This window comes from Microchirus variegatus, assembly GCF_963457635.1.
Source record: "Microchirus variegatus genome assembly, chromosome: 23".
Lineage (NCBI taxonomy): Eukaryota > Metazoa > Chordata > Actinopteri > Pleuronectiformes > Soleidae > Microchirus > Microchirus variegatus.
This window is the reverse complement of record NC_139824.1, coordinates 11657464-11680832: the sequence shown is the minus strand read 5'-3', so window position 1 is coordinate 11680832 and position 23369 is coordinate 11657464. Positions and strand designations below refer to the sequence as shown.

Sequence of the window (23369 nt, the reverse complement as noted above, 5' to 3'; positions counted from 1 at the left end):
TGAATACAGACCATTGCCAAGTCTTCTTCTTCTTCTGATTTTATTTGGTAGTAATGTACATGAAATGAGCTGAATTAAAAAAACAAAAAAAAAACATTTAAATTCACACAATTACTGTTTTGTTCTTCAGTGTACACTTCAATAATTTACACACACACACACACACACAGACACACACACAATCACAGGTCTGTTATCAGGACTTTTATTTTTAAAAGGTAACAACATTTATTGATTGTCAGAGATAAAGCTTTATTTTTATTGGGCAGCTATTAAACTTTGAGATGAGGAAATGCTAAATTAATTCTCTTTGGCGTGAGAAGGAATTAAAAAAATGAAAAAAAAAAGACAGAAAAGTGGGCTGGGTTTACAAAAGTTTGCCACGCCCATTTTGTTTGAGTATAAATGCGACGGGAGATTTAAAGTTACTCCTCTGTGTCAAAGGGAGTGGCATTATTTTTATCATTACAATTAAATATTGTATTGTGTTTCACGTTACTTGGCCCGAATGGAGACGACAGACAGTTCACTGAAAGAGGTAGGTTTTCATTTCACTTGGCACAGGTGTGTGTGTGTGTGTGTGTGTGTGTGTGTGTCACCTGGTTCACTGACGCTGAACTGCGATGCGATTTTTTATTTTTTTTTTTTTTTGCTCTAAATCCTATTATTTGTTTGTTTGTTTACTCTGCCGTGCATACATTAATAAAAGTGCATTTTTTTGTCATTGATAGTTTTCGTTTTCATCCCCACCAGGTTCCCTTAAACCACACAAATAGTGACACAATGTAAGTGGGTTTTTTTTTTCCTGTTTTTATTTGTTACCTTTGTGCCGGAAGTCATTTTATAGGTCTGAGCTGTCATATAATAACCTGATAAACCGCATCATGATTTTTTTCTTAAATATTAATACAGCAAGGGCTCCATATGGGCATTCATGGGTAATGAACCAGTATGTAAAAGCTGACATTTTTTTAATGCTAAAATAGAATTATTATTGCTGTATTGTTTTACAGTAAAACCCCAAAATAAATTGACAAATTAAAGCACATTATTTCTTGATTTAGATGTCACAAATTCTAGTTATTTACTTGCATTCCTGAACAGAAACATGAGTTTTAGTGGTTGAATGTTATGCTCTGACTTCTCAGAAGCCTGCCCAATTATTATTATTTTATTTGTCTTATAATGGCTGGTCTCATAAATTTGTTAAGCACCATCAATATAATATTTATGCACTGTGAAATCCTTACATTCAACCTGTAGCAAAACCTGTATATTTTAATTATCTGACATTTTAATTGAGAAATGAGCTTTATCAAAGTTTATAGCTTCACAAACTGGACTCGCCATCATGCTGAGCCAATAATAATAAAAATAATAAAAACAGTAATGTCCACGTTTACACTGATTTCTGTGGCTGAAGTTTTCCCACAGTCCGAGCTTCTTGGCTTTGATGATCCTGAGCTCTTTCATGTTAAAGCAAAGCCGTCATCACTGATGCACCGACGGTCACTCGCGACTCCTCTCAACACTCGAATCTCAATCTCTGTGCAATATTTTGAGTCCATGTCCTTCTCTCGTACACGGTCTGATGACAATAAAGTTAAAAAAAAGTCATTCATGAGCTGCTGTGACACATCAGCATGTCTTTGTCCTTCAGATCACCTAAAATGGATCTGGAGACTGCGGTGAAGGAATGCTCATCTGCCCTCGAGCTGTTCCTGAGCAACAGATTTGCTGATGCGTTGGCCGCTTTAAGACCCCGGTAAGTTTTGTTTCTCACGCTTTTATGACACAGCTAGAGCTGCAACAAACAATTATGAAAATAATACTTGTTTGGTTGATTGGTGTTTTACCAAACCTGGAAATCATGTCCTCAAACCAAAATTCACATTTTAAGTAGCTGAAAAATCAGATAACTTGTTTTACCTCAAAACGATTATCAAAATAATCAAATTATTGATTAGCGATTGATTGGCGTTGCAGCCCTGGTCACAGCTTTTCTCATTATTTTCTTCTTGGAAACTTGACTCTGCACTTTGTGGGGAAAAATAATAACATTCATGTATTCATCTCCACCAGAAAGAGTCAGAGCATGTACCACGCGATGGGCTACAGCAGTATCTTGGTAATGCAGGCAGGCATGACCTTTGAACCCAGCGACATGGACGCTGCCATGACCTCACTGGGCGAATCCCTGGAGATATGCCAGACGTACGGAGAAATGGTTTAGCAATCTTGAACCACATTATTTTGTGTTATACATCAGATTCGGATCAGTCAATTTCATTCATTCTGCTACTTCTCAAAAGGTTTGTAATGTTGTGACACTTTTTGTGCTCCTCATTTTGGAAGATTTCGGAGGAAAACGGGAATCGTGGAGACCCTGACCAGCCTGTGGTTCAGACAACCGGCAGATAATCTGACAGAGGGTGAGATTACGCGATACAACGTGTACATACTGGGATGTAATTCTGAACGGATAATTTCTTCATTTTTAAAATGTCCGTGTAACCCGTGACACTGATTGTCTTTTAACAGAAGAACTGCATGCAGAGCTGTGCTATGCTGAGGTTCTGCTCCAGAAGGCGGCGCTCACTTTTCTGGACGAGAGCATCATCGGCTTCATCAAAGGAGGGATGAGAATAAGGAACAGTTATCAGATTTACAAGTAAGAAGCTCGGAGGGGGAAATGATCAGAAAAAAAATCCACGTTATTTTATTTATACATGTTTAAGTAAATTCAAGTTGTTGTCTCTTTTCCAAACAGGGATTGCCTGGCTGCAGTCAACGTAACAAAAGACGTGGAAAAACTGAAAACGTACGCTCATTTTAAGGGCGGTGTCAACATGGGCATAGGAACATTTAATCTAGTAAGGAATAAAAACTAACAAGACTATTGTCTGGACTATATGCTGATTTCCAATGTGCCTCATTTTTTGTCTTTTTTGTTATTAGATGTTGTCTCTTCTTCCATCGAAAGTCCTCAGACTGATGGAGTTTTTAGGCTTCTCTGGAGACAGGGTATGGTAATCCCACTCTTGTCCGAATACATTTAAGTATTTTGATGTCAAATTAAATGACGTCTTCCTATTTCCTTCCAGGAGTTGGGACTGTCGCAGCTGAGAGAGGGAGCAGCGAGCGACAGCCTGCGCTCCATCCTGAGCACCCTGACTCTGCTGATGTTCCATCTGTACATCACAGTAATACTCGGTTTGTGTATTCATTTTCTCTCATTTAAAGGTGCATTATGTAATAAATCTAAAGCAACTGGCCATAAAATCCTCCTAATATGTCACAGAGACTCAGGAATAATGTTCATATAACAAACTGAACTCACCAACAACAACAGTACAGACAAAATATTTGCATTAAAAACTGTTTTTTGCAGACTGCAAATCATGTTTATGTTTTGAAATCATGTTTTGGCATGTGGCGCCACCTAGCGCCGTCTACCAATCATTGCAGTCAGTAGAGTCTCAGCTGCCGAGCAACCACGGGTTGCCAGTTAGAAGTCAGAAAAAGAAACCTAAAAGACCTCGGTATTTTAAATTTGAATGTAGTAACTGTTTTTGGCCACATTCTAACATATGGCACCTTTTAAAATAGTCATTTTTTTCTATTTTAATGGTGTTAAAATAAAAATGATTTCTTCCCTTAGGTACTGGTGAGGGAGACCTCACTGAGGCTGAAACTTTGCTTCAACCCTACACTGAAAGGTTTCCTAATGTGAGCAGTTTATTCTTCAACTCTGATTTTTGCTGCCTTGCTCAGTGAAAATGCATAATTTAAAAATAATAATAATAATAATAATACTTTATTGTCCACAGGGAGCTCTCATGCTTTTCTACGTGGCAAGAATTGCTTTGCTGAAGGGAAACTTCACATTTGTGAGTTCTGGTAACAAACGACTAAAGATCAGCTGAAGTTGTAGAAGAGGACTCGCATTTACAGAGTGTGTGTGTGTGTGTGTGTTCCTCTGCAGGCACAGGAGAAGTTCCTGGCATGTATTGGAGCGCAGGAGGAGTGGCATCAGATTCACCACCTCTGTTACTGGGAGCTCATGTGGGCCTACTCCTTTGAACAAAACTGGAGCGAGGCTTATCGTTACGCTGACCTCCTCTGCAAGGAGAGCAAGTGGTCCCAGGTATATGATGTGACCATTTAACCTTTAAATGTTGTTAAATGTATATCCATCATAACATGTGCTCCTTTTGTTCCAGGCTGTTTATATTTTCCAGAAAGCTGCCATCTTGAGCATGCTCCCAGAGGAAGAAGTCACTAAACTGGGAGAAAATGTGGTGGAATTATTCAGGTGTGTCAGGGGAGGGGGAGAGGACAAAACCTTATCGCTAATCTTTTGTTATTGCTGCAAGGGTGAAAAACGTGTAATTTGTGATTTGTTGTAGGCAAGTGGATGGTGCCAGAATGCGGATTGCTGGAAAATCAATTCCAACCGAGAAGTTTGCCGCGAAGAAAGCCAAGCGTTACTTTTCGTCCGACCCTGTGAATTTAGCCGTCCCTGCACTGGTATGAACATGCACATACTCTTACAGAGGTGGGAAAAGTACTCAAATATGGTACTCAAGTAAAAGTACAAATACTTTGATGAATATTACTCCCGTAAAAGTAGTCATCCGAAAATGTACTCGAGTAGAAGTAAAAAGTAGTTCATTTGAAATGTACTTTAAGTAAAAGTTACTTAGTTACTTTGCATGGGGTGTGAGGGTAGTAGAAATATGACAAGAGTTCAGAAATCCAAAACTATTTTGGAGCTCACACGCCCGGCGCGACACAGGATTTGGCGCGCACAACGAATCCCATCACCATTCGTCTGGTTCTGGTGTATATTTTCCCCCTGTAGGTCGTCATTGTGCTGAATTTTTATTTTTACTCAGTAACGGATAGGATTTATAAAGTAACTAAGTACAATACTTGAGTCAATACGTACTCAATTAAAATGCAAAATCCTGATTTTAAATTGTACTTTAAAAAAATACAAAATATACTGTCCAGGGTGTACCCCGCCTATCGCCCAATGTCAGCTGAGATCACAGCTGAGCACAGCACCCCCCGCGACCCTCTGGTGGAGGATAAAGCGGTAGATAATGGATGGAAATACAAAATACACAAAAAAAGTATCAATACAGTAACTTGAGTAAATGTATTTCGTTACTTTCCACCTCTGTACTCTTATATGACGTAAAATTGGGGGGAGACGTATTAAACAACGTGTGAATCTATTTGTCACAGGAAATGATGTATGTGTGGAATGGCTTTACAATACTTGGGAAGAGGCCTGAACTGACCGAAAACATCTTGAAGACCTTGGAAAAAGCAGAGGAGCAGCTCAGACTGGATCTAAGTGAGCGGAACAGAAGCAGAACTGTGAACCGTGTTGTAGAAGCATAACTAATAAATATGTGTTTTTTTATTTGTCGTGTAGATCCGTCCGAGTATCACCTGGATGACCAGTGCATTGTCCAGCTGCTGAAGGGCTTGTGTCTCAGACATTTGAGCCGTCTGGATGAGGCGGAGCAGTGTTTCAACCATGTTCTTGCCAGGTGAGGTCCAAACCTTTTCAATGACTGAATACTGCCATCTGCTGGTAGGGAAAGTCATTTCCTTCCCTTTTTTTTTTTTTAAAAAATGTATGAACTGTATATCGTTCCATATTATAACAAACACTTTAAATATCATTATTGCGTTATTGTGATATAATTTTAAGCTCATTTCCCCCACAGTTATTTTTTTTCCTCATGACCAGACTGGACACTCATTGGCCCGCAGGTCATTTGAGTTTTAGACCCCTGTTCTAAATCGTCTGCATTAATGTGCACTTGCTGAATAAACCCACTGAATTAAATGTCTTTTTATTTATGCCAGTGAAAACGACATTAAACACGAAAACTATCTGGTGCCATTTACCACGTACGAGCTGGGTCTGCTCTACAAGCAGAAAGGTGATATCCAGGAAGCCATTGCAGTGATTGAGAAAGCCAAGTAAGTGTCGGTTCCAGGTTATTGTTGAAAACCTATCCTAAATAGGGGGAATGTATTTGCTGCCATGCAACCGATCAGTGTAAAATAACAGTTAACTGTGTCCACGGCACTCATCGATGATCTCATTTGCAGGATGAACTACAAAGACTACAACATGGAGTCTAGGTTACATTTCCGCATTCATGCAACCCTGAACACAATGGGCTCGTTTTCAGCCAAACTGGCCCCTTCGCGTACACCAGCTTGAAGACCACAGCACATGAAACTGAGAAAGAAAAAGAGCCGATGTAACGTTTCTGATGCTGGCTTCAGCTCCATGGCAACACTTGAAATCCTCCAGATGTGCCGACTGCTTTCAGCAATGCTCTTTGTTTGCATTACAGCAGCCAAGAATGCTGCTTTGAACAAAACGGATGTTCGAAATGTACAAAACTGGTATGAAATTACATGTTGAACTGTCCCTGTATATTTTAGCCATGTTTCACAGCTAACAGTTTGTAATTTGACCTCTACCTGAATATTTTCTGAAGGTTAAATGGCTGCTACCTTCAATCTGCTTTGTTAAGAGGCGATTTACAGAATAAATAATGAAACTAATTAGTTATTTTGTGTAATTTGGACTAATAATAAAATATATATATATATATATATATATATATATATATATATATATATATATATATATATATATATATATATATATATATATATATATATATATATATATATATATATATATATATATATATATATATATATATATATATATATATATATATATATATATATATATAATCTGATTTGCTTTCTTGGTTTGTTTCTGGAGACAATGGAAGTACAGCATTGACTGAAGTGTTGTGGATGAGCAGTTTTCACGAGACTCGTGTTATTAACCTGTGTCATATTTGATTGTATTTTTATTTTCTCAATTTGCCATGACATAGAGGAAGTCGGTGAATTGTGCCAGGCAAGATTGATCATTTCCTTCTCAGCCTCTCTCACTGCCGATATTAAATCAACTATTTTAACTATTCCTTTCTAATGCACTTTTAACCATAAATGGCATCTCCTCTCCCGGTCATCGTGCTTTTAGTAGACTATTGTACATTCTAACCTTAAATATAACCAGCTCATATCGTACCTTAACCTATACATATACACATTATTCTTATTCACATTATTTGTACTGTCTAAATTACCTTTATACAAGATATGTGCACAACTGTGCACTGCAGTCAAAATCCTATCCCAATCCCGACAGAAGCTGCAGTTGCGTCGTGTGCCCACTAGGTGGCCTCCAACAATCACATTCCGTTATGTAGTCCACATTAATCTAGAAAATGGATTATAGAATTTATGAATTATTACGCCGTTGCCTTTAATCCGTGCACAAATTGAAACTAGGTTAAAATGAACCCCCAACAGAGTTACCACGCACAGATCAAAGGATGACAAGGGTGTAAAATAGAGAATAGAGAAATCTCGGTATTGTTAAGAGATGTCCTGCAAACTAAAAAAAATAAAAAATAAGGACGAGCATCGAAGCTAAACATAATTTCTTGGATGACAGTCCTGTTTACTGAATCCTGATTAAAATGCGTCTGCAAAGCTGAGCAACATGCAACTATCCCTGAATACAATATTATGTGTAAAAACGAGTTACACTATCCTTTAACCATTATAGCATTAAAAAAAACCTCTGCGTCCCACTGCTGTCAGTGATGGTGACCACGTGGTGTAGTTGAGCTGGTCAGCTGACTCCGCCGGGGAGGAAGAGGAAAGAAGATGGAAGGGAACAGAGACGAAGCAGAAAAATGCATCAATATAGCGACGAAAGCCTTCGAGGCTGGCGACAAGGAGAAGGCGGAGAAGTTTCTAATAAAAGCAGAAAAGCTGTTCCCGACGGACAGAGCCAAAGGTATGTCCGTAAGAGGTTGTCATTGGTCGGACACTTGTCACCCATCTCAGCTCCCTGTGTTCTGTAAATCACTGGCTGTTAGCATGTAGCTAGCATTTGCTAACACGAGTAATGGACCGAGCCCGCGTCGGCTCATTTGTTGACGTTTGTGTTTGTTCACCAGGAAGTTAATAATGTATAGTTTACGAATGGCCTGTGGTAAAAACAAACGGGTAATCAAGTAAGTTCGCTCAGTTTGAGTTAGCTCATCAGTGGAAGGCCTGCTGTTTTGGCTAACCCTAGCTAGCGCTACGCTCTCTGGTTCTTTCAGGTAATGCTAAGTGACCGTGGCGATGGGAATGGCTAAAAGTGAAGCAATAATACCAGCAGCTAACATTACAATGTTTACACTACTGATTATGTTTTAGCATTAAATGTGAGCCCACGGTCAGTGGACGACTTGACCTATCCGGGAGTTGTATTTCCGATCACGTACGTTGACCTGCGTTAGGTCGTGTGTTTGTTGGTTGTACCGTGAGACCGCAGGACAGACGTGGAGGCTGAACGTAGCCCGAGAAAGTTATGTCGTTCAGGCATCAGCAGAGACGAGTGTCAATCCTTTAATTGAATGACTGATCTGGGGAGAGCCTCAAAGTATGGATTAATCCGGGACACAGTTGTCTGTGGGACAACAATAAGTACGTGTGTAGTAGTGAAGGTGGGACTCGCAAGTGCCCTGAGTTTACAGTTTTGTGAATGACTGCGGAAGGTTGCTGGTTTAAATCCTGGAACGGTATTGTGTCCCCCCCCCATTGCTCCCACTACTCCTGTACCGTACTATGTAATAAGGATGGGTTAAATAATGCAGAGGAAATTGGGAACGACTGTAAAAGTTGTATACTGTGGGCCCCCAGCTTAAGACAGACACACTGCTACCATGAGCCAGTGAGTGTTTGAATCTGCTGTTGTGGAAGGTTTTTCTCAGAGTAGTCCAAAAAAAAATACACCCAGCGTAGAGAGATTCTTGATTGCACTCAGACTGCACGTCTGCATCCTCAGCTCTAAACACAGAAACCACATACGGTGGTGGTTTGAGGATGCATGTGGCCACATGCCAGAGATGAATGAAAGCAATGCAGCATGTATTAGAGACCACCTCCTCTGCTGATGTTTTCTCACTTCTTATTACACTCATCGGTGCTCGACAGCAGGCACATTTGTACAGTCAGACTCTTAAAACCATTTAATTTTGCTCTTGCAAACAGTCATATTTGCCAGTGTGTATTGGATTATAGTTCAGGGGAAGCCCTGATCAGGTGGTTAGAGGAGACACATCCAGGATGTATATTATTAGTGCCAGGTGTGAACAGTTGTACTTAGTGCTGTCGAATCACTGAGGAGGGATGTTAATACTGAGTCTGAATGGAGCCTACAATATGGCTACTACTGAGATATGCCCAGATTATTCCCGTCAGGTGGGAAACCTTCCATAGCAAATTTCACGATTTGAATGCAAACAAGGTTTCAACCAGCATTCAGAGGGTTTATATTTGCATTTAAACAGCCCAATGTATTGTGTGGATAGGAAGGGCTATGGCTAACAAGGCTGTGCATACAAACCACTGATGTTGCAGAGATGACAGCACATAGGTATTCCTCAAATTAGTTAAGATTACAACAGCCACACGTGTACAACCTACCCATAATAATAAGTGCTTTAATACAATGTATATCAAACTGTCAAAAAGATGGTTATCAACGGACTCTGTTAACCCCCCAAAAAATTGGATTTTATATAATAGACTTTTTGTCACTGAGCAACCTGATAATACTAGTTGGAGTCTATGCATTGAGGCCATGATGGGGTACACAACAATTTACTTTCTGTAAGTGTGAGACACTAAAATGATGGTTAATAATCTTTGACATATGGCATCTTCCTCCTCTCTCTGTCAGCACTGTTGGACGCATTAACGAAGAACGGAAGCGCAGCAGGTAACGGTGCATATCGAAGAAAACCAGCAGAAAGCTCAGAAAGCTCCAGAGCCCAGGCGGAGAGAGAAAGACAAGCGTCCGGAGGCGATTCTTCGAAAGGGTTCACGAAAGACCAGGTCGAAGGTGTTCACAAGTAAGGACTTTGAGTGTTCACTTTTCACTACATGCTCCGTTTCCTTTTACACGTGATCAAGCTTGATTAGGGTAATACTTAATAATCACTGCAGTGTTCGTCACTATTGTTATGGGAATATCTTCAGTGCTGTGTGTTGCCCATGAGCGGAGAACGAGATACCAGGTAACCACTACATGCTCTAATTTCAGTCTAAAATTAGAACGTGTTGGCGCAAACTACCCACATCCTCCAGTCAGATTATTAGAAAATTACTGATGGCAGATTGTGTTTGTGTCTGAGGTAAACATGATGCTGATGGTTACACTCTCCTACAGGTCTATTGCAGTTAATCTTAGTTTGTTGTTCTTTCCCTGGTGTTTTAAACCAAACCCCTTGAGGAACCTTTAGCGGAGTTGCACTGAAGGTTGATGCATTAACGTTGCATCATGTCTTTTAAAAGAATAAGGCTGGCTTGTCCCCTGTGTTTGCATCAGCAGTCCAACTTCAGTCATTAGTGATAATGCATATAATTAGCTGTAAGTATATGATGTTAGTTTGAATGCAGTTGCTCATGATATCAGCAAACTAACAGCATGCATTGTAAGAGTGAAAAACACTATGTATATGAATACTTTACATCATCTGTCTCTCAAATATGTCCCTTTTTACACTTTCAATCCATCTCTTTCAGAATAAAACGGTGTAAGGACTACTATGAAGTGCTCGGTGTCAATAAAGAAGCTGGTGAAGATGAACTCAAGAAAGCCTACAGGAAACTAGCACTCAAATTCCATCCAGACAAAAATCATGCCCCTGGAGCAACAGAGGCCTTTAAGAGTAAGATGGCTTTTCTTTTATCTTTTGGCCCTGATTATGAACAATTATGTTCCAGTCCACTGTTTTCTTTACATGCTTGGGAAAGGCATGGGTTTGAAAAGGAGTCCTCAATTTGTTGCACTCTGTAAATTTTCCCAGCTTGTTTAGTGTGTTTTGAAGTCTCTATCATTTGGTGTAATTAAAGTAAGTCGAGAGGGATTAAATAAAAAAAACAGGTACTTACATAAACAATGGTTTACCCAAACATCATACCAATCTCCTCCTCCAGAGATCGGCAATGCATACGCAGTGCTAAGCAACCCAGACAAAAGGCGGCAGTATGACCTGACGGGAGGGGAGGAGCCAAGCAACCTGGGTCACTCTCACCATGGAGGCTTTGATTTCCACAGGGGCTTCGAGGCCGACATCACTCCTGAGGACCTCTTCAACATGTTCTTCGGTGGTGGCTTCCCCTCCTGTAAGTGAGCTCTGTGATGAACATAGACTTACTTGCTTTATGCTCCACATTGTTTTTGCTTTTGAGGATTTGACGTGAATATTTCAATCTACAGCAAGTGCACAGAACGGCAGAACCAGTTACAGCCATCATGCAGATTATCGACAAGAGAGAACCGAGGAAAGAGCAGATGTATGTAAACGTTATATGTTTTTACAAATACATACTGTGTGTGTGAGTGAAAAATATTTAAACTCTGTTGTTGAACCTTAATTCTTATTGCTCTGTGTTTGTCTCTAGGGTGGTTTCTCAATGTTTATCCAGCTAATGCCCATCGTGCTCCTGATTTTAGTGTCAGTACTGAGCCAATTGTTGGTATCCCCCCCACCTTACAGTCTCTACTCTAGACCGTAAGTACAAGCGTGCATACTATTACACAATAGTGTATATTACTGCCACCTGCCACAGTACACAGACAAGCCTTTGTCCTATGTATATGCCACATTTATTTTGCTTACAAATTGATTATAACACGTCATTACACGGTTACATCTGTTGATGTCGAGCCTGCTATTGCAAGCTTGTCTGGACTAATACGAGACTGGATTTTTGTTTGTGGGACCTTTTTTAATGTTATCGGTAAAACATGTGTTTGTCCTACTTAATCATGTCCAGAAATATCTGCTGTGAAAAAAAGTCTATTGCACCAAGTGTGTGCTATGTGTAGTTTCAAACCTTCTACCCCATCTCAATCTCTTCTAGGTCAACGGGTCAGACTTTAAAACGGCAGACAGAAAACCTGCACGTCGATTATTACGTCACTAAAGATTTCAAATCGGAGTTTAGAGGCTCAGCCCTACATCAGATTGAGAAAAATGTGGAGGAGGACTACGTAGCCAATGTCAGAAATAGCTGTTGGAAGGAGCGACAGACAAGTGAGTGCTTCAATACAACTTTGAACTAGCCGAGTGAATTTGTATGTATTTCGCTCCAGGACTCCTTTGTTTTTATTACTCACATTGTTTTTCTATTTCTTATTGTTTCATCTAGAAACAGACCTGCTGTATGCTGCTAAGGTATACAGGGATGACCGAATGCGCAAGAAGGCTGAGCTCATGACCATGGAAAACTGCAAGGAGCTGGACAGATTAAATAACCTATTCAGAGGCGGATGAGTTTAGCTCATATAGATATAAATGAATAGATGATCTATGATTAATGTTTTTTTTTTTATTATGGAAGAGTCTTTAGACTAGGAGCAAAAAAAGTAATGAAATAATTTAGCGCTGTTGTTGGAAATTAAAAAAAAAAAAAGTCCCTCTCCTCATATCCTCCATCAACTTTGCTTCTTCATCACTCAAGCCAGACCCCAGGAATTGAACTTGTTGCAACTTAATGAACCAGTCTACGACACTGTACAAAGCCTCAGACATCATCTCACATTTGCTCACCTTTTTATGTGTTTTCTTGGATACAAGATGGACAAGGACACTTGATTGTGTAAAGGCAAGTGTGTTGAGTTGTGACAACCTGTGAGCCATTCTGTGTAAGAAAATGTGCCCGTGGCTTTTGGCATAATCTGCTCGACATGCAGTAAACTCAAGAATGGGAGACTTCGTGGGCTCACCTGGTGGCTGTGTCCTCCAGCCTAACCATTTTTGAAGAACAACGAAACAAAAGAAGAAAATAAAGAACATTGAATGCATCTTTTTACTTACAACTGGACTCGGTGCGGATGAGAATCAGTGGATAATGAAGAGACATCTGTGACTTTGCTACTCAAGGACATTTTTATGTTAAAGACATGTGAAGGTGTTTGGTACTTGACATGGAAAGACACTGGAACTGTTATTTTTTAAATGGTTGTATATTTTCATTTTGGAATGTATGAAAAATGATGCAGTTATTTATGTAACTATAGAAGAAAAGGTTGTTTGTTTTCTCCATAATGCTCAAACCTAACCATTAAAATAAAGTAAATCTATTACCATAGACATTGCTAACAGGTATAGTTACTTTAATTGAATACAGAAAGTGTATGCCAATGATGATTGTTTTGAATATAATAATATACTTTTTACCCCCAGTTTTTTTTAAGTAGTCATCTCTGTAAGCTGAATAGAATACAACAGCTAAATCACAAAGCTATTAAGATATTAATTTATGATAGAAACATAGTTTGTGTACATATCTAAATTAATATTTTATTGTAATTGTTAAATAAAACCATTGACTTTACGTTTTTCCTGACGCAACTTTTGATATCAACCCCTATTGGCTTATGAGTTGTCACATGACCGCGGAACCCGGAAATAAACCACAGCGGGGTGAAGCTACAAATACGAGCAAGGCGTCAGATGAAAACAAGTTTGAGTTAAGAGTTTGAGGGAATACTAAACTAAAGTCAAACCAGTCGACTTGTTGAGGACTATGCACCACCACAGCGTCACCTGCGTGTTTCTGTTGGCTTTGTACTGTTGTGGGTGTTTTATGCGTGTGTCTGCGTGGGTACAGGAGCCCGAGACTCCAGACTGGAGGGCGACGCTGAAAACTATCCGTAACGGGATCCACAGGATTGACACGTATCTGAACGCAGCGCTGGACTTGTTCGGTGGCGATGACGGACTGTGTCATTACAGGTGTAGTGACGGTAAACGAGCTACTTTCTGTCTTTTGTGAACAATATAAATGAACCGCTTGATAAATATAACGGGTAAATGGCAAAGTGTGTGTAAGAATGCGTCTGAGAACTACGGTGGCCTTCACATTCCAGAAAGGATGTTGTTGTTCGTCGTTTGCTTAGTGATCTCCATTTCAAAACACAAAATGCACTCTCTGGCTGGTTTGTCCATTCGAGTTCCCGTAGAAACATGGCAGCCATCACAAAGCAAGGCCCTTGCCTAAATGACATGTTAAAGTGTTATTTCAATGCAATGAAAACCATACAATTTCAAACATCCCAATATTTAAAGGTGCCATATGTAAGAATGTGGCCAAAAACGGTTACTACATTCAAATTCAAAACACCCAGGTCTTTTAGGTTTCGTTTTCTGATGTAACTGGCAACCCGTGGTTGCTCGGCAGCTGAGACTCTACTGACTGCAGTGATTGGTAGACGGCGGTAGGTGGCGCCACATGCCAAAACATGATTTCAAAACATAAACATGATTTGCAGTCTGCAAAATGTTTTTTAATGCAAATATTTTGGCTGTACTGTTGTTGGTGAGTTCAGTTTGTTATATGAACATTATTCCTGAGTCGATCGTGAGCCTCATCACGACTCATTTCCATTATGGTTTCACAATCTGCGTTTTGTGTACCGCAGTGCTTTACATTTGAACTTAGTATTGAATGTATGAAACGTGTCATTGAACAATCAACTGATGCTGTTAATTAAAAAAATGACAAAATCAGCCCAGATAATAGGTCTCTGTTAGATATCACGCACAGTTGCTTTTGTAGGTAGCACTATGGCTCATTCAATCAGAGATAAACTTAGTTTATTTATCAATTTGAAGCTACAATGTATAGGTTACCAGGCACACAGTAAGTTATTAAATGTGTCTGTACTTGATATGGTTATCTCTGACAACAAGATAACGTCAGTTTAAGAACATCAACTCCAACAAATATCTTCACCTTTGCCCACAGGTTACAAGCCGGTGCCTCGTCCTGGATACAAGCATCCACCACCGAATGGATGTGGCTCCCCGCTGTTTGGATTTCAGGTAGTGTGACCGTTTTTTGATGGTGGCCGTGGTTTTCGAGTGTCATGTGATTCTTCATGAAATTGCTCTTACTGATTTTGTGCATAGTGAAGCATGCGATATATAAGATTTTTGGATTTTTTTTCCATCCGATATCTGATCCAGTGATTTTGACCAGCATGTCTGGTGCAGTGCATGCTCCTTAATATCGTAACATATGTCAACTCAATTCCGTTTGTATATGTTCCAGTTAAACTCCACCCACAAAACAGTCATACACCTCTCGCCTGCAATTTCCACTCAGAACATGTCGTACTGAGCAAAGGTCTTCAGCACTGAAAGTGTGAATGCTTTGAAACATCAACCTATCAGATCTGTCTCAGCCCTCCATACGCTCTTGCTCTTGTTTCTGCAGACAGTTCTTTTTGGCCTTAGATGTCCACAATGCAATGATTGTAAACACTGGAGACTAATCAAGCTGTTGTTCCTAGTTTGACGTAGGCATCCCGTCTATGACCAAATGCTGTAACCAGCACGATCGCTGCTACGACACCTGTGGCCGAGAGAAGCACGACTGCGACGAGCAGTTCCAGGACTGTCTCGACACCATCTGCAGGAATGTGCAAAGAACTCTGGGATTGGCCCAGAGTGTCCAGGGTGAGAAGCTGATTACTTGCTAAATTAGCTATAAACTCCTTAGTACATGGCATCTACATCTACGAATGTATTTCAAAGGAAATAAGGCAAGATATGAATTCATGTGTGCTTGTAATGTTTATCAAGTGCAAGTACAAGCAGTTGCAACACAATATAGATCCAGCAGGGGGCAAGAGAGAGCCACATGTTAACAGTTTTCTTATGGGGGGATTTGAGAATCTGTTATTCTCATCGTGGTTTAGATACTAAAATGCATTCTCTGAAGGAATTAATTGCACTTTCAGTCAACAATAAAAGTGTTATTAGCAGGTGCATTATTTTGAACAAACCGTCTCCTCTTGTCGTTTGTCAGCTTGTGAGTCAGCGGTGAATCTGCTGTTCGATGCCGTCATGCACCTTGGATGTAAGCCGTACCTGGACAGCCAGAGAGGGTCCTGCGTGTGTCAGTATGAAGTGAAGAAGGAGCTGTGACATCGCCACACAGGAACGGCTGGAAAAGACTTGTTTTAAAAGCATTACACTAAGAGAAGGACACCGGCAATAAACAATTATTTTTATTTATTTTTATTCTCCAGATTTTCTCAGGGATAGAGTATCAACAGAGTTTCTTGGCTGCCTTTAAAATGTGCACTGTTATTGTGTTAGGTTACCTTACTGTTTAATTAATATATTTCCTGTGCAGTTAATTATTTATATTTTGTCAACACAGTATAATAGAACTAAAAAAAAATAAGAAAAAAGTCTCCAAAAATGTATCGTAGATAATAGAAAATGTTTTCTTTGTTTTTCTGGAAATCAGCAGCTCAGACGTACAAATAACTTTCATGTCCATGTCAATTAATCTGTTATCTACATCCATCCATCCATTTTCTACTGCTTTATCCTGCGTGAGCGCTAAATAAATTACAGAGGAATAACCAACTGCATAGTTAAACTGTATAAATAGTCAAATAAAGAATGTATGTTTGTACAGTATCTGCATCTGTATTTTTGTCTTCATTTCCCCATAAAGTGAAATGTCACATAATCCACTGTGGGGACAAACTCAACTAAGATTTCTGCTCTAATATCAACTTTGACGCAGAAATATCAAAGGTAAGAGAATCGGCTGTTGTCTTTATTCTGTGGCTTTAATCTCTGTGGTGCTTTGGTGTAGAGTGCTTTGACTTATATCCTCAGTATCATAGTCCCCAAACTGCCATTAGGAGAATAAATCAACTGAAGTCAAACCAGTCGACTTGTAGAGGACGATGCAGCACCACAGCGTCACCTGCGTGTTTCTGTTGGCTTTGTACTGTTGCGGGTGTGTGATGGGTGAGTCTGCGTCGGTGGAGAAGACTCAAGAGATTAGGGAACTTATGAAAAGCGTCCTCAAGGTATTCTTCGGTGGCGATGACAGACCGTGTCATTACAGGTGCAGTGATGGTAAGCGAGCTATTTTATGCCTTTTGTGGAAAAACTATTAAAGCGGACCTCGACCAGAAGTCCCAATTAATGCTGTTTTTTAAGTGTGTATCTGCGTCATTACCTTGTTTACGAAGCCCTAAGGTTCGAAACAAACAGTTCAGCCATTGCTGAGAACGCTGTGTTTTATTGTAATCTCGGGCTCAGCGAGATCTCCCTTCTGGTTACGTAAACAGCGGTTCTCCTGAACAGCAGATCCTCCTGCACTAGTCCGGGCACATCCGGGTTGCGTTCATTGAACCACAGAAGAAGAATAACGTCCATTGTGGAGGTGTTTCACGAGCGACAGTGTCTTCTGACTCTGGGTCTGACTCCGGGTCATAGTCATAAAAGGGACTGCGGCGGGGAGTGACAAAGCTATTTTTAAACACTGTTAAAACAATGTTTTGATAATGAGTAGCAGTGCATCCACCGTTCCAGAGCGGGGAGCTGCGCTTCTGAAAGTGAGTGTGCTGAATATGTCACTTCCGGGTATTGGCCAATCACAAGAGAGTTGGAAAGGCTCTACGCTGGCTGGCCAATCACAACACAATCTGTCTTCTGGGGGTGAGATTTCAGTCTGAAACAGCACGGCTGAGGAGAGCGTCAGTAAGGAGAGATTTCTATCGGCTCGTTTACAGCAACTAGAAGGTTTTTGACCATAAAAACAAGGTAATGAATGTAAGTAGACCTCCATAACTAACGTATATGTCCAACAGGACCACTCTATGTGAGCTTTAATAAAATCGCTCAACACAAACTTCACACACTCAAACTAAGACTACCATCATCAAAGTCTAGTTTCATCATCTTCCATGACCTGAAGACTAAACAACGCCTAAACAAATCTTCCTTCCTGCTCACAGGTTCCAACCCGATGTCTTGTCCTGAATACGAGTATTCACCACCCAAAGGATGTGGCTTCCCGCTGTTTGGATTTCAGGTAGTGTGACAGTTTGTGGGGTTGCTGTGAGTTTCCAGTGTGTCTTTTACTGTCACTGACAGTGCTTTGTCATGTGATTCTTGATGTCCACAGTAGGGAAGGGATGATGCCAGATAAAGATATTACACAATTCTCCAACTTTATAACAAATATTGTTCTCTCAAAAAGAAGAAACGAACAGCCCAAACATGACTCAGATAAAATGCTTTTGTAAACACTGGAGACTAATCGAACTGTTGTTTCTAGTTTGACGTAGGCATCCTGTCTGTGACCAAATGCTGTAACCAGCACGATCGCTGCTACGACACCTGTGGCCAAGAGAAGCAAGACTGTGATGAGCAGTTCCAGGACTGTCTCAAAACCATCTGCACGAATATGAAAATAACTCTGGGATTGGACGAGAGTGTTGAAGGTGAGAGGCTGAGGTGGGAGGGTTTAGAGGATTTAGACTGCATCTACATGTTCTGTTTACTATTATTATTATTATTATTGGTTATTAGTACTTTTTGGAGGGGATTTTTGCTTTACATCCTTTTTAAAGCAATCTGTGATGTGTCAGTGGTTTACTTTTACTTACTTTTTTATGTGGTAATATAATCTTAGACATTTCTATTAAAAATGTAACATTTATCTATGTCAGGGGTGTCAAACTCATTTTCACTAGAGGGCCACATCAGCATAATGGTTACCCTCAAAGGGCCAGATGTAACTGTCACACAGAGTAACTAAATGTAACCAAATATAATGTAAAATAAAGGTTACTACTACGTAACATATTGCTAAATAACTTTCTGTATTTATTACTTATTAAATTTCACTTATCGCATTATGACGCATATACAAATATACACTGCTATCTAGTGGCGGTGCCATCACTCATCACCATGCATTGTGGGAAATGTAGTTTATGGTCAACGCATGCCTTAAAGCAGCATAAACCTATTTTAACACAGATTTTTTTAAGACCAATTAATCACTCGCGGGCCACTTAAAATGACGTGGCGGGCCACATCTGGCCCCCGGGCCTTGAGTTTGACACGTGATCTATATATATGTTGTTTGCCATGTCAAAAAAAAGCAAATTACTTATAGGGGGATTTGAGAATCTCTGTTATTCTCATCCTGGTTTAGATTTAAAAATGTATTGAAATCTACATTTATATAAGGAATGAATAGCACTTTGAGTCAACAATGAAAGTGATATTAGCAGGTGCATCATTTTGAACAAAGTGTCTCCTCTTGTCGTTTGTCAGTTTGTGAGTCAGCGGTGAATCTGCTGTCTGATGCTGTTACCTGCCTTGGATGTCAGCCGTACCTGGACAGCCAGAGAAAGGCCTGCGCGTGTGGGAATGAAGAGCTGTGACATCGCCACACAAACAAGACTGGAAAAGACACACAAAAAAAACAAGCAGAGCTTTCTCCAGATTTTCTGAGGGATTCTTAAGGGGGGGGGGGGGTAATCATTTTGACCCTGCTAGTTTTTGTTTTTTTGTGGAATCATTTCATTTCTGTGTGCAAATTCAAATAGTGGAATTATCCCAAATAAAACGAGGATGTTTGAAAAATGTGGTATGTGACACATACCTGAACCACCAGAGAAAGGCCTGCGCCTGTGAAAATGAATAGGAGCAATACTTTTAAGTCCATTCGCAAAAACGTTTATTTTAATTATATAATATTTTGTTTGTACATAGTTAAAACTAAGATCCATTTATTTATTTAAATGTAAGGATTTGTTTACATTACACAATACATTAAATACATTAAAAAAATGCTTGGAATCCATGTTAAATATATTTTTTGTTTGTTGTAAAATACATATTGTTATTGTGATGATCTTTGTGATTAAATTGTCTAAAGATAACTTGTCTGGATTAAATGTTTAGCTGTCTTAATCCTCAATTGCATTTACCATAACTGAATGCTGCAATATGGCAAAACAAGGAAGGTACAACTGCTGGTGATGTACCCCCGAAAGGGTCATATTTGATCCATAAGGTACACATATGTACTTTTTCTAGATTGATAGGGTACATATAAATTCTAAAGTGAGAAAGGGTCCATATCTGTACCATTTTTCCAACAAATAGAGGTACAATAAGAAAAAGGTCAGTTTGTGACCAAAGTTCTGTTGTAACGTTGATTTAAGCTGATGAAGTGTGTTATATGTTCTATACAACCTTTTTGTCGAAATTGAATGAGCTTCAACCGAACTGAATGGCAACATTTTCTAGCTAGCATTAGCTAAAATAAATAAATATTAGCCCGAGGGGTTGCTAGCTAATGTCAGCTAAAGTCAGCCATTTGACATTATATAGACCTTTATAGACCTCTACTTAGTTTTTTTTTTTTAAAATTTAGTTGAACCGAATGGCTTACTTGCTAGATAAAAAAAACAATTAGCAAGCTAGCTAACTATTAACTTCAACACAGTTTTAATTCATTTTAAAATCCTTTTTATTGTAATGTTGTCACTCAACTAATTTTCTAAAACAATGTACGTTGCTTAAAGTCATAAGATTTAACCAATTTTTTGAGTTTTATCATCTATTTTACGTTATCCCCTTTATGACGTCATCACTTCGAATCCTCAGTCTAAGTCTGTACAGACTAGACTTTTTGTTTAATAAAGTTTGTTTAAAAAAATGTGCATGGTAACATAACCTTGATTTTTGTACAAGTTGTGTGCCATTTACTTTCTTAATAGTACTTTTGTTTTGAAAAATGACATTTTCTCTCTGTGTGTGGGTGTCTGTGTGCATGCCTATTCTTTTCAGACAATGAAGTGGATGGAGAAACAGTGGAGTGTGGCTTGACAGACAACATGGTGTCATACTTTAAAAGGAATTGATTGCACTTTCAGTCAACAATGAAAGTGATAATAGTAGGTGCATTATTAGACCGGGAAGAAACATGAAGCACCACTTCACGGGTATTCTATTTTTACTTTCCGTCTGTGGATGTTTTGTAGGTTTGTCCAATTGGGGCGACATCCCCAACTGGATGAAGACCCAAAAAGCCATCCGTAAGGGGATCCACAGGATGGACCTGTATCTCACCGCAGCGGACTTTACATCATCAGTTGTTTGTTGATTAGTTGTCATGTTACCACGTCAAACCCGGGCCGGAAATAAACAGCGGTTAGAACGAGATGTCAGTTGAGTAACTCAAGGCTGTCATCTAGCAAAAAGAAAGATGAAGAACGTAACAGCTATTCTTTTTCTCCTCTCCGTCTGTGGATGCGCTGTGGGTTCATGTGGTTGGATGGACACCCTAAAGGCCATCCCTAAAACGATCCGCCGGATGGACCTATATTTCACGGCTGCGGAGTGTCTTTCTGTCATTAGCGACGACTCCCCACCAGAGCCGTTGGCCGCTTCATCACCGGTACCAGCTTTGAGAAATAATAAACATGTTTTACATGTATTTCCTTCATATTCTTTTTAATTTGCTTTGGTTAACAACCCATTTCTACTTATCTACTTGTCTCTATTGTTCTCTAGGCAAGAGAAATAGAACCTGCATGCAGCAGGAACACCGCGCCGCGGTGCTGGCTGAGATCCAGGCGGAGGATACTCGTTCAGGCAAATGGTAGCAGAAACACATGACCCATTTCCTCTCTCCTGCCTAAGACTGGACCATCCACGACATGGAAGTAGTTTAATGTACAGTTAGCATTTTATGTTGTCATATTGTACTATTTTGAAACTTATTTTGCTGTGTGTGTGCAGACACACTGAGACACATTTAGCCAGCAAGCTAGCTAGTCGGTTACCTGTGTCTGTATACTTGAGACAACGTAACTAGCTAGCTACTTAGCAATATCCACTAACTACAAGCATGTAAAAAACGAATTTGTACATCTCATGAATTAGATTTGTTCTACTTCTGTGTGTTCAGCTACCGCTATCAGCGACAACTCCCCACCAGAACCATCTGCTGCTACCAGCTTTGCCTCAAACAACACACAACACAACACAACACAGCTACGTGCAACCACTGGTGAGAAATAATAAACATGTTTTACATGTATTTCCTTAATCTGCTTTGGTTAACAACCCATTTCTACTTATCTACTTATCTCCATTGTTATCTAGGTTTGTCCGGTTGGGGCGACATCCCAAACTGGATGAAGACCCAAAAATCCATCCGTAAGGGGATCCACAAGATGGACCTGTATCTCACCGCAGAGGACTTTACATCATCAGTTGTTTGTTGATTAGTTGTGTGACGTGACCACGTCAAACCAGGGCTGGAAATAAACAGCGGTTAAAACGAGACGTCAGTTGAGTAAATCAAGGCTTTCATCTAGCAAAAAGAAAGATGAAGAACGTAACAGCTATTCTTTTTCTCCTCTCCGTCTGTGGATGCGCTGTGGGTTCATGTGGTTGGATGGACACCCTAAAGGCCATCCCTAAAACGATCCGCCGGATGGACCTATATTTCACGGCTGCGGAGGATATTTTCACCGGGGAAGAACCGTGCACATATAAGTGTCGTTACGGTAAACGAGCTACTTTCTGTTTTTGTGAAAAACATGAGATAGGCACAGCACCCCCTGCGACCCTCCAGTGGAGGATAAAGCGGTAGATAATGGATGGATGGATGGATTCTCGAAGTGAACCGCTTATAACGCTGTCCTGTAGAAACATGTCAGCACAAGATGGCAGCCATCACAAAGCAAGGCCCTTGGCTAAAGTACTGTACATGTTAAAGGCTTACTTTAATGCTATTAAAACCGTACAATTTAAATTTTTCATAGATTATACACAAACACACACAGGAAGGATAGTTCTGCTGTTAAACCTTCGTGAATGTTATGGCTTTATACATGAGACAACATAACTAGCTAGCTAGTCAGCAATATCCCCTAACTACATGCTCAACTTAAGCATGTAAAAAAGGAATCTGCACATTTCATAGACTTGTTCTACTACCCTGTAACATGCTGTTTTCATGCGTTGCCTTGCAGTGCCGTGCGTGTAAGTACAGTGTATGTGAACACTTCTTTGTTCAAGAATCCCATTCCATAAGCAAGGAGGGTTTAGCCACCGCCATTAGCGACGACTCCCCACCAGAGCCGTTGGCCGCTTCATCTACAATACCGGCTTTGAGAAATAATAAACATGTTTTACATGTATTTCCTTCATATTCTTTTTAATTTGCTTTGGTTAACAACCCATTTCTACTTATCTACTTGTCTCTATTGTTCTCTAGGCAAGAGAAATAGAACCTGCATGCAGCAGGAACGCCGCGCCGCAGTGCTGGCTGAGATCCAGGCGGAGGATACTCGTTCAGGCAAATGGTGGCAGAAACACATGACCCATTTCCTCTCT

At 39.9% G+C, this 23369-nt stretch overlaps 3 protein-coding genes across 4 annotated transcripts; all 3 read left to right on the top strand.

The window, feature by feature from the left end:
- Nucleotides 1–1670: 1670 nt before the first annotated feature.
- On the top strand, nucleotides 1671–6250 carry LOC310944061 (tetratricopeptide repeat protein 39B-like; the record flags this gene model as incomplete). Its single annotated transcript, XM_083909768.1, has 16 exons — nucleotides 1671–1765; nucleotides 2083–2214; nucleotides 2356–2432; nucleotides 2542–2671; nucleotides 2771–2873; nucleotides 2959–3024; nucleotides 3105–3213; nucleotides 3662–3729; nucleotides 3831–3890; nucleotides 3986–4147; nucleotides 4224–4315; nucleotides 4410–4530; nucleotides 5254–5365; nucleotides 5447–5564; nucleotides 5887–6003; nucleotides 6136–6250. 16 exons carry the CDS (start codon nucleotides 1671–1673, stop codon nucleotides 6248–6250), a joined length of 1677 nt encoding a protein of 558 aa, XP_083765894.1.
- Nucleotides 6251–7759: 1509 nt separating this feature from the next.
- On the top strand, nucleotides 7760–13263 carry dnajb14 (DnaJ heat shock protein family (Hsp40) member B14). 2 transcript variants are annotated; one of them, XM_083909410.1, is made up of 8 exons: nucleotides 7760–7921; nucleotides 9857–10028; nucleotides 10702–10847; nucleotides 11116–11304; nucleotides 11399–11475; nucleotides 11584–11693; nucleotides 12046–12218; nucleotides 12334–13263. In XM_083909410.1, the coding sequence occupies exons 1-8, from the start codon at nucleotides 7789–7791 to the stop codon at nucleotides 12456–12458; spliced, it is 1125 nt and encodes a 374-aa protein (XP_083765536.1). In that variant the 5' UTR covers nucleotides 7760–7788; the 3' UTR covers nucleotides 12459–13263. The 2 variants fall into 2 exon arrangements, with proteins under 2 accessions (XP_083765536.1, XP_083765535.1); XM_083909409.1 differs by lacking the exon at nucleotides 9857–10028 and having other exon boundaries at nucleotides 7779–7921.
- Nucleotides 13264–13647: 384 nt separating this feature from the next.
- pla2g12a (phospholipase A2, group XIIA) lies at nucleotides 13648–16560 on the top strand. The gene is made up of 4 exons (XM_083909185.1): nucleotides 13648–13933; nucleotides 14935–15011; nucleotides 15482–15647; nucleotides 16000–16560. Exons 1-4 carry the CDS (start codon nucleotides 13714–13716, stop codon nucleotides 16116–16118), a joined length of 582 nt encoding a protein of 193 aa, XP_083765311.1. The 5' UTR covers nucleotides 13648–13713; the 3' UTR covers nucleotides 16119–16560.
- The last annotated feature ends 6809 nt before the right edge of the window (nucleotides 16561–23369 follow it).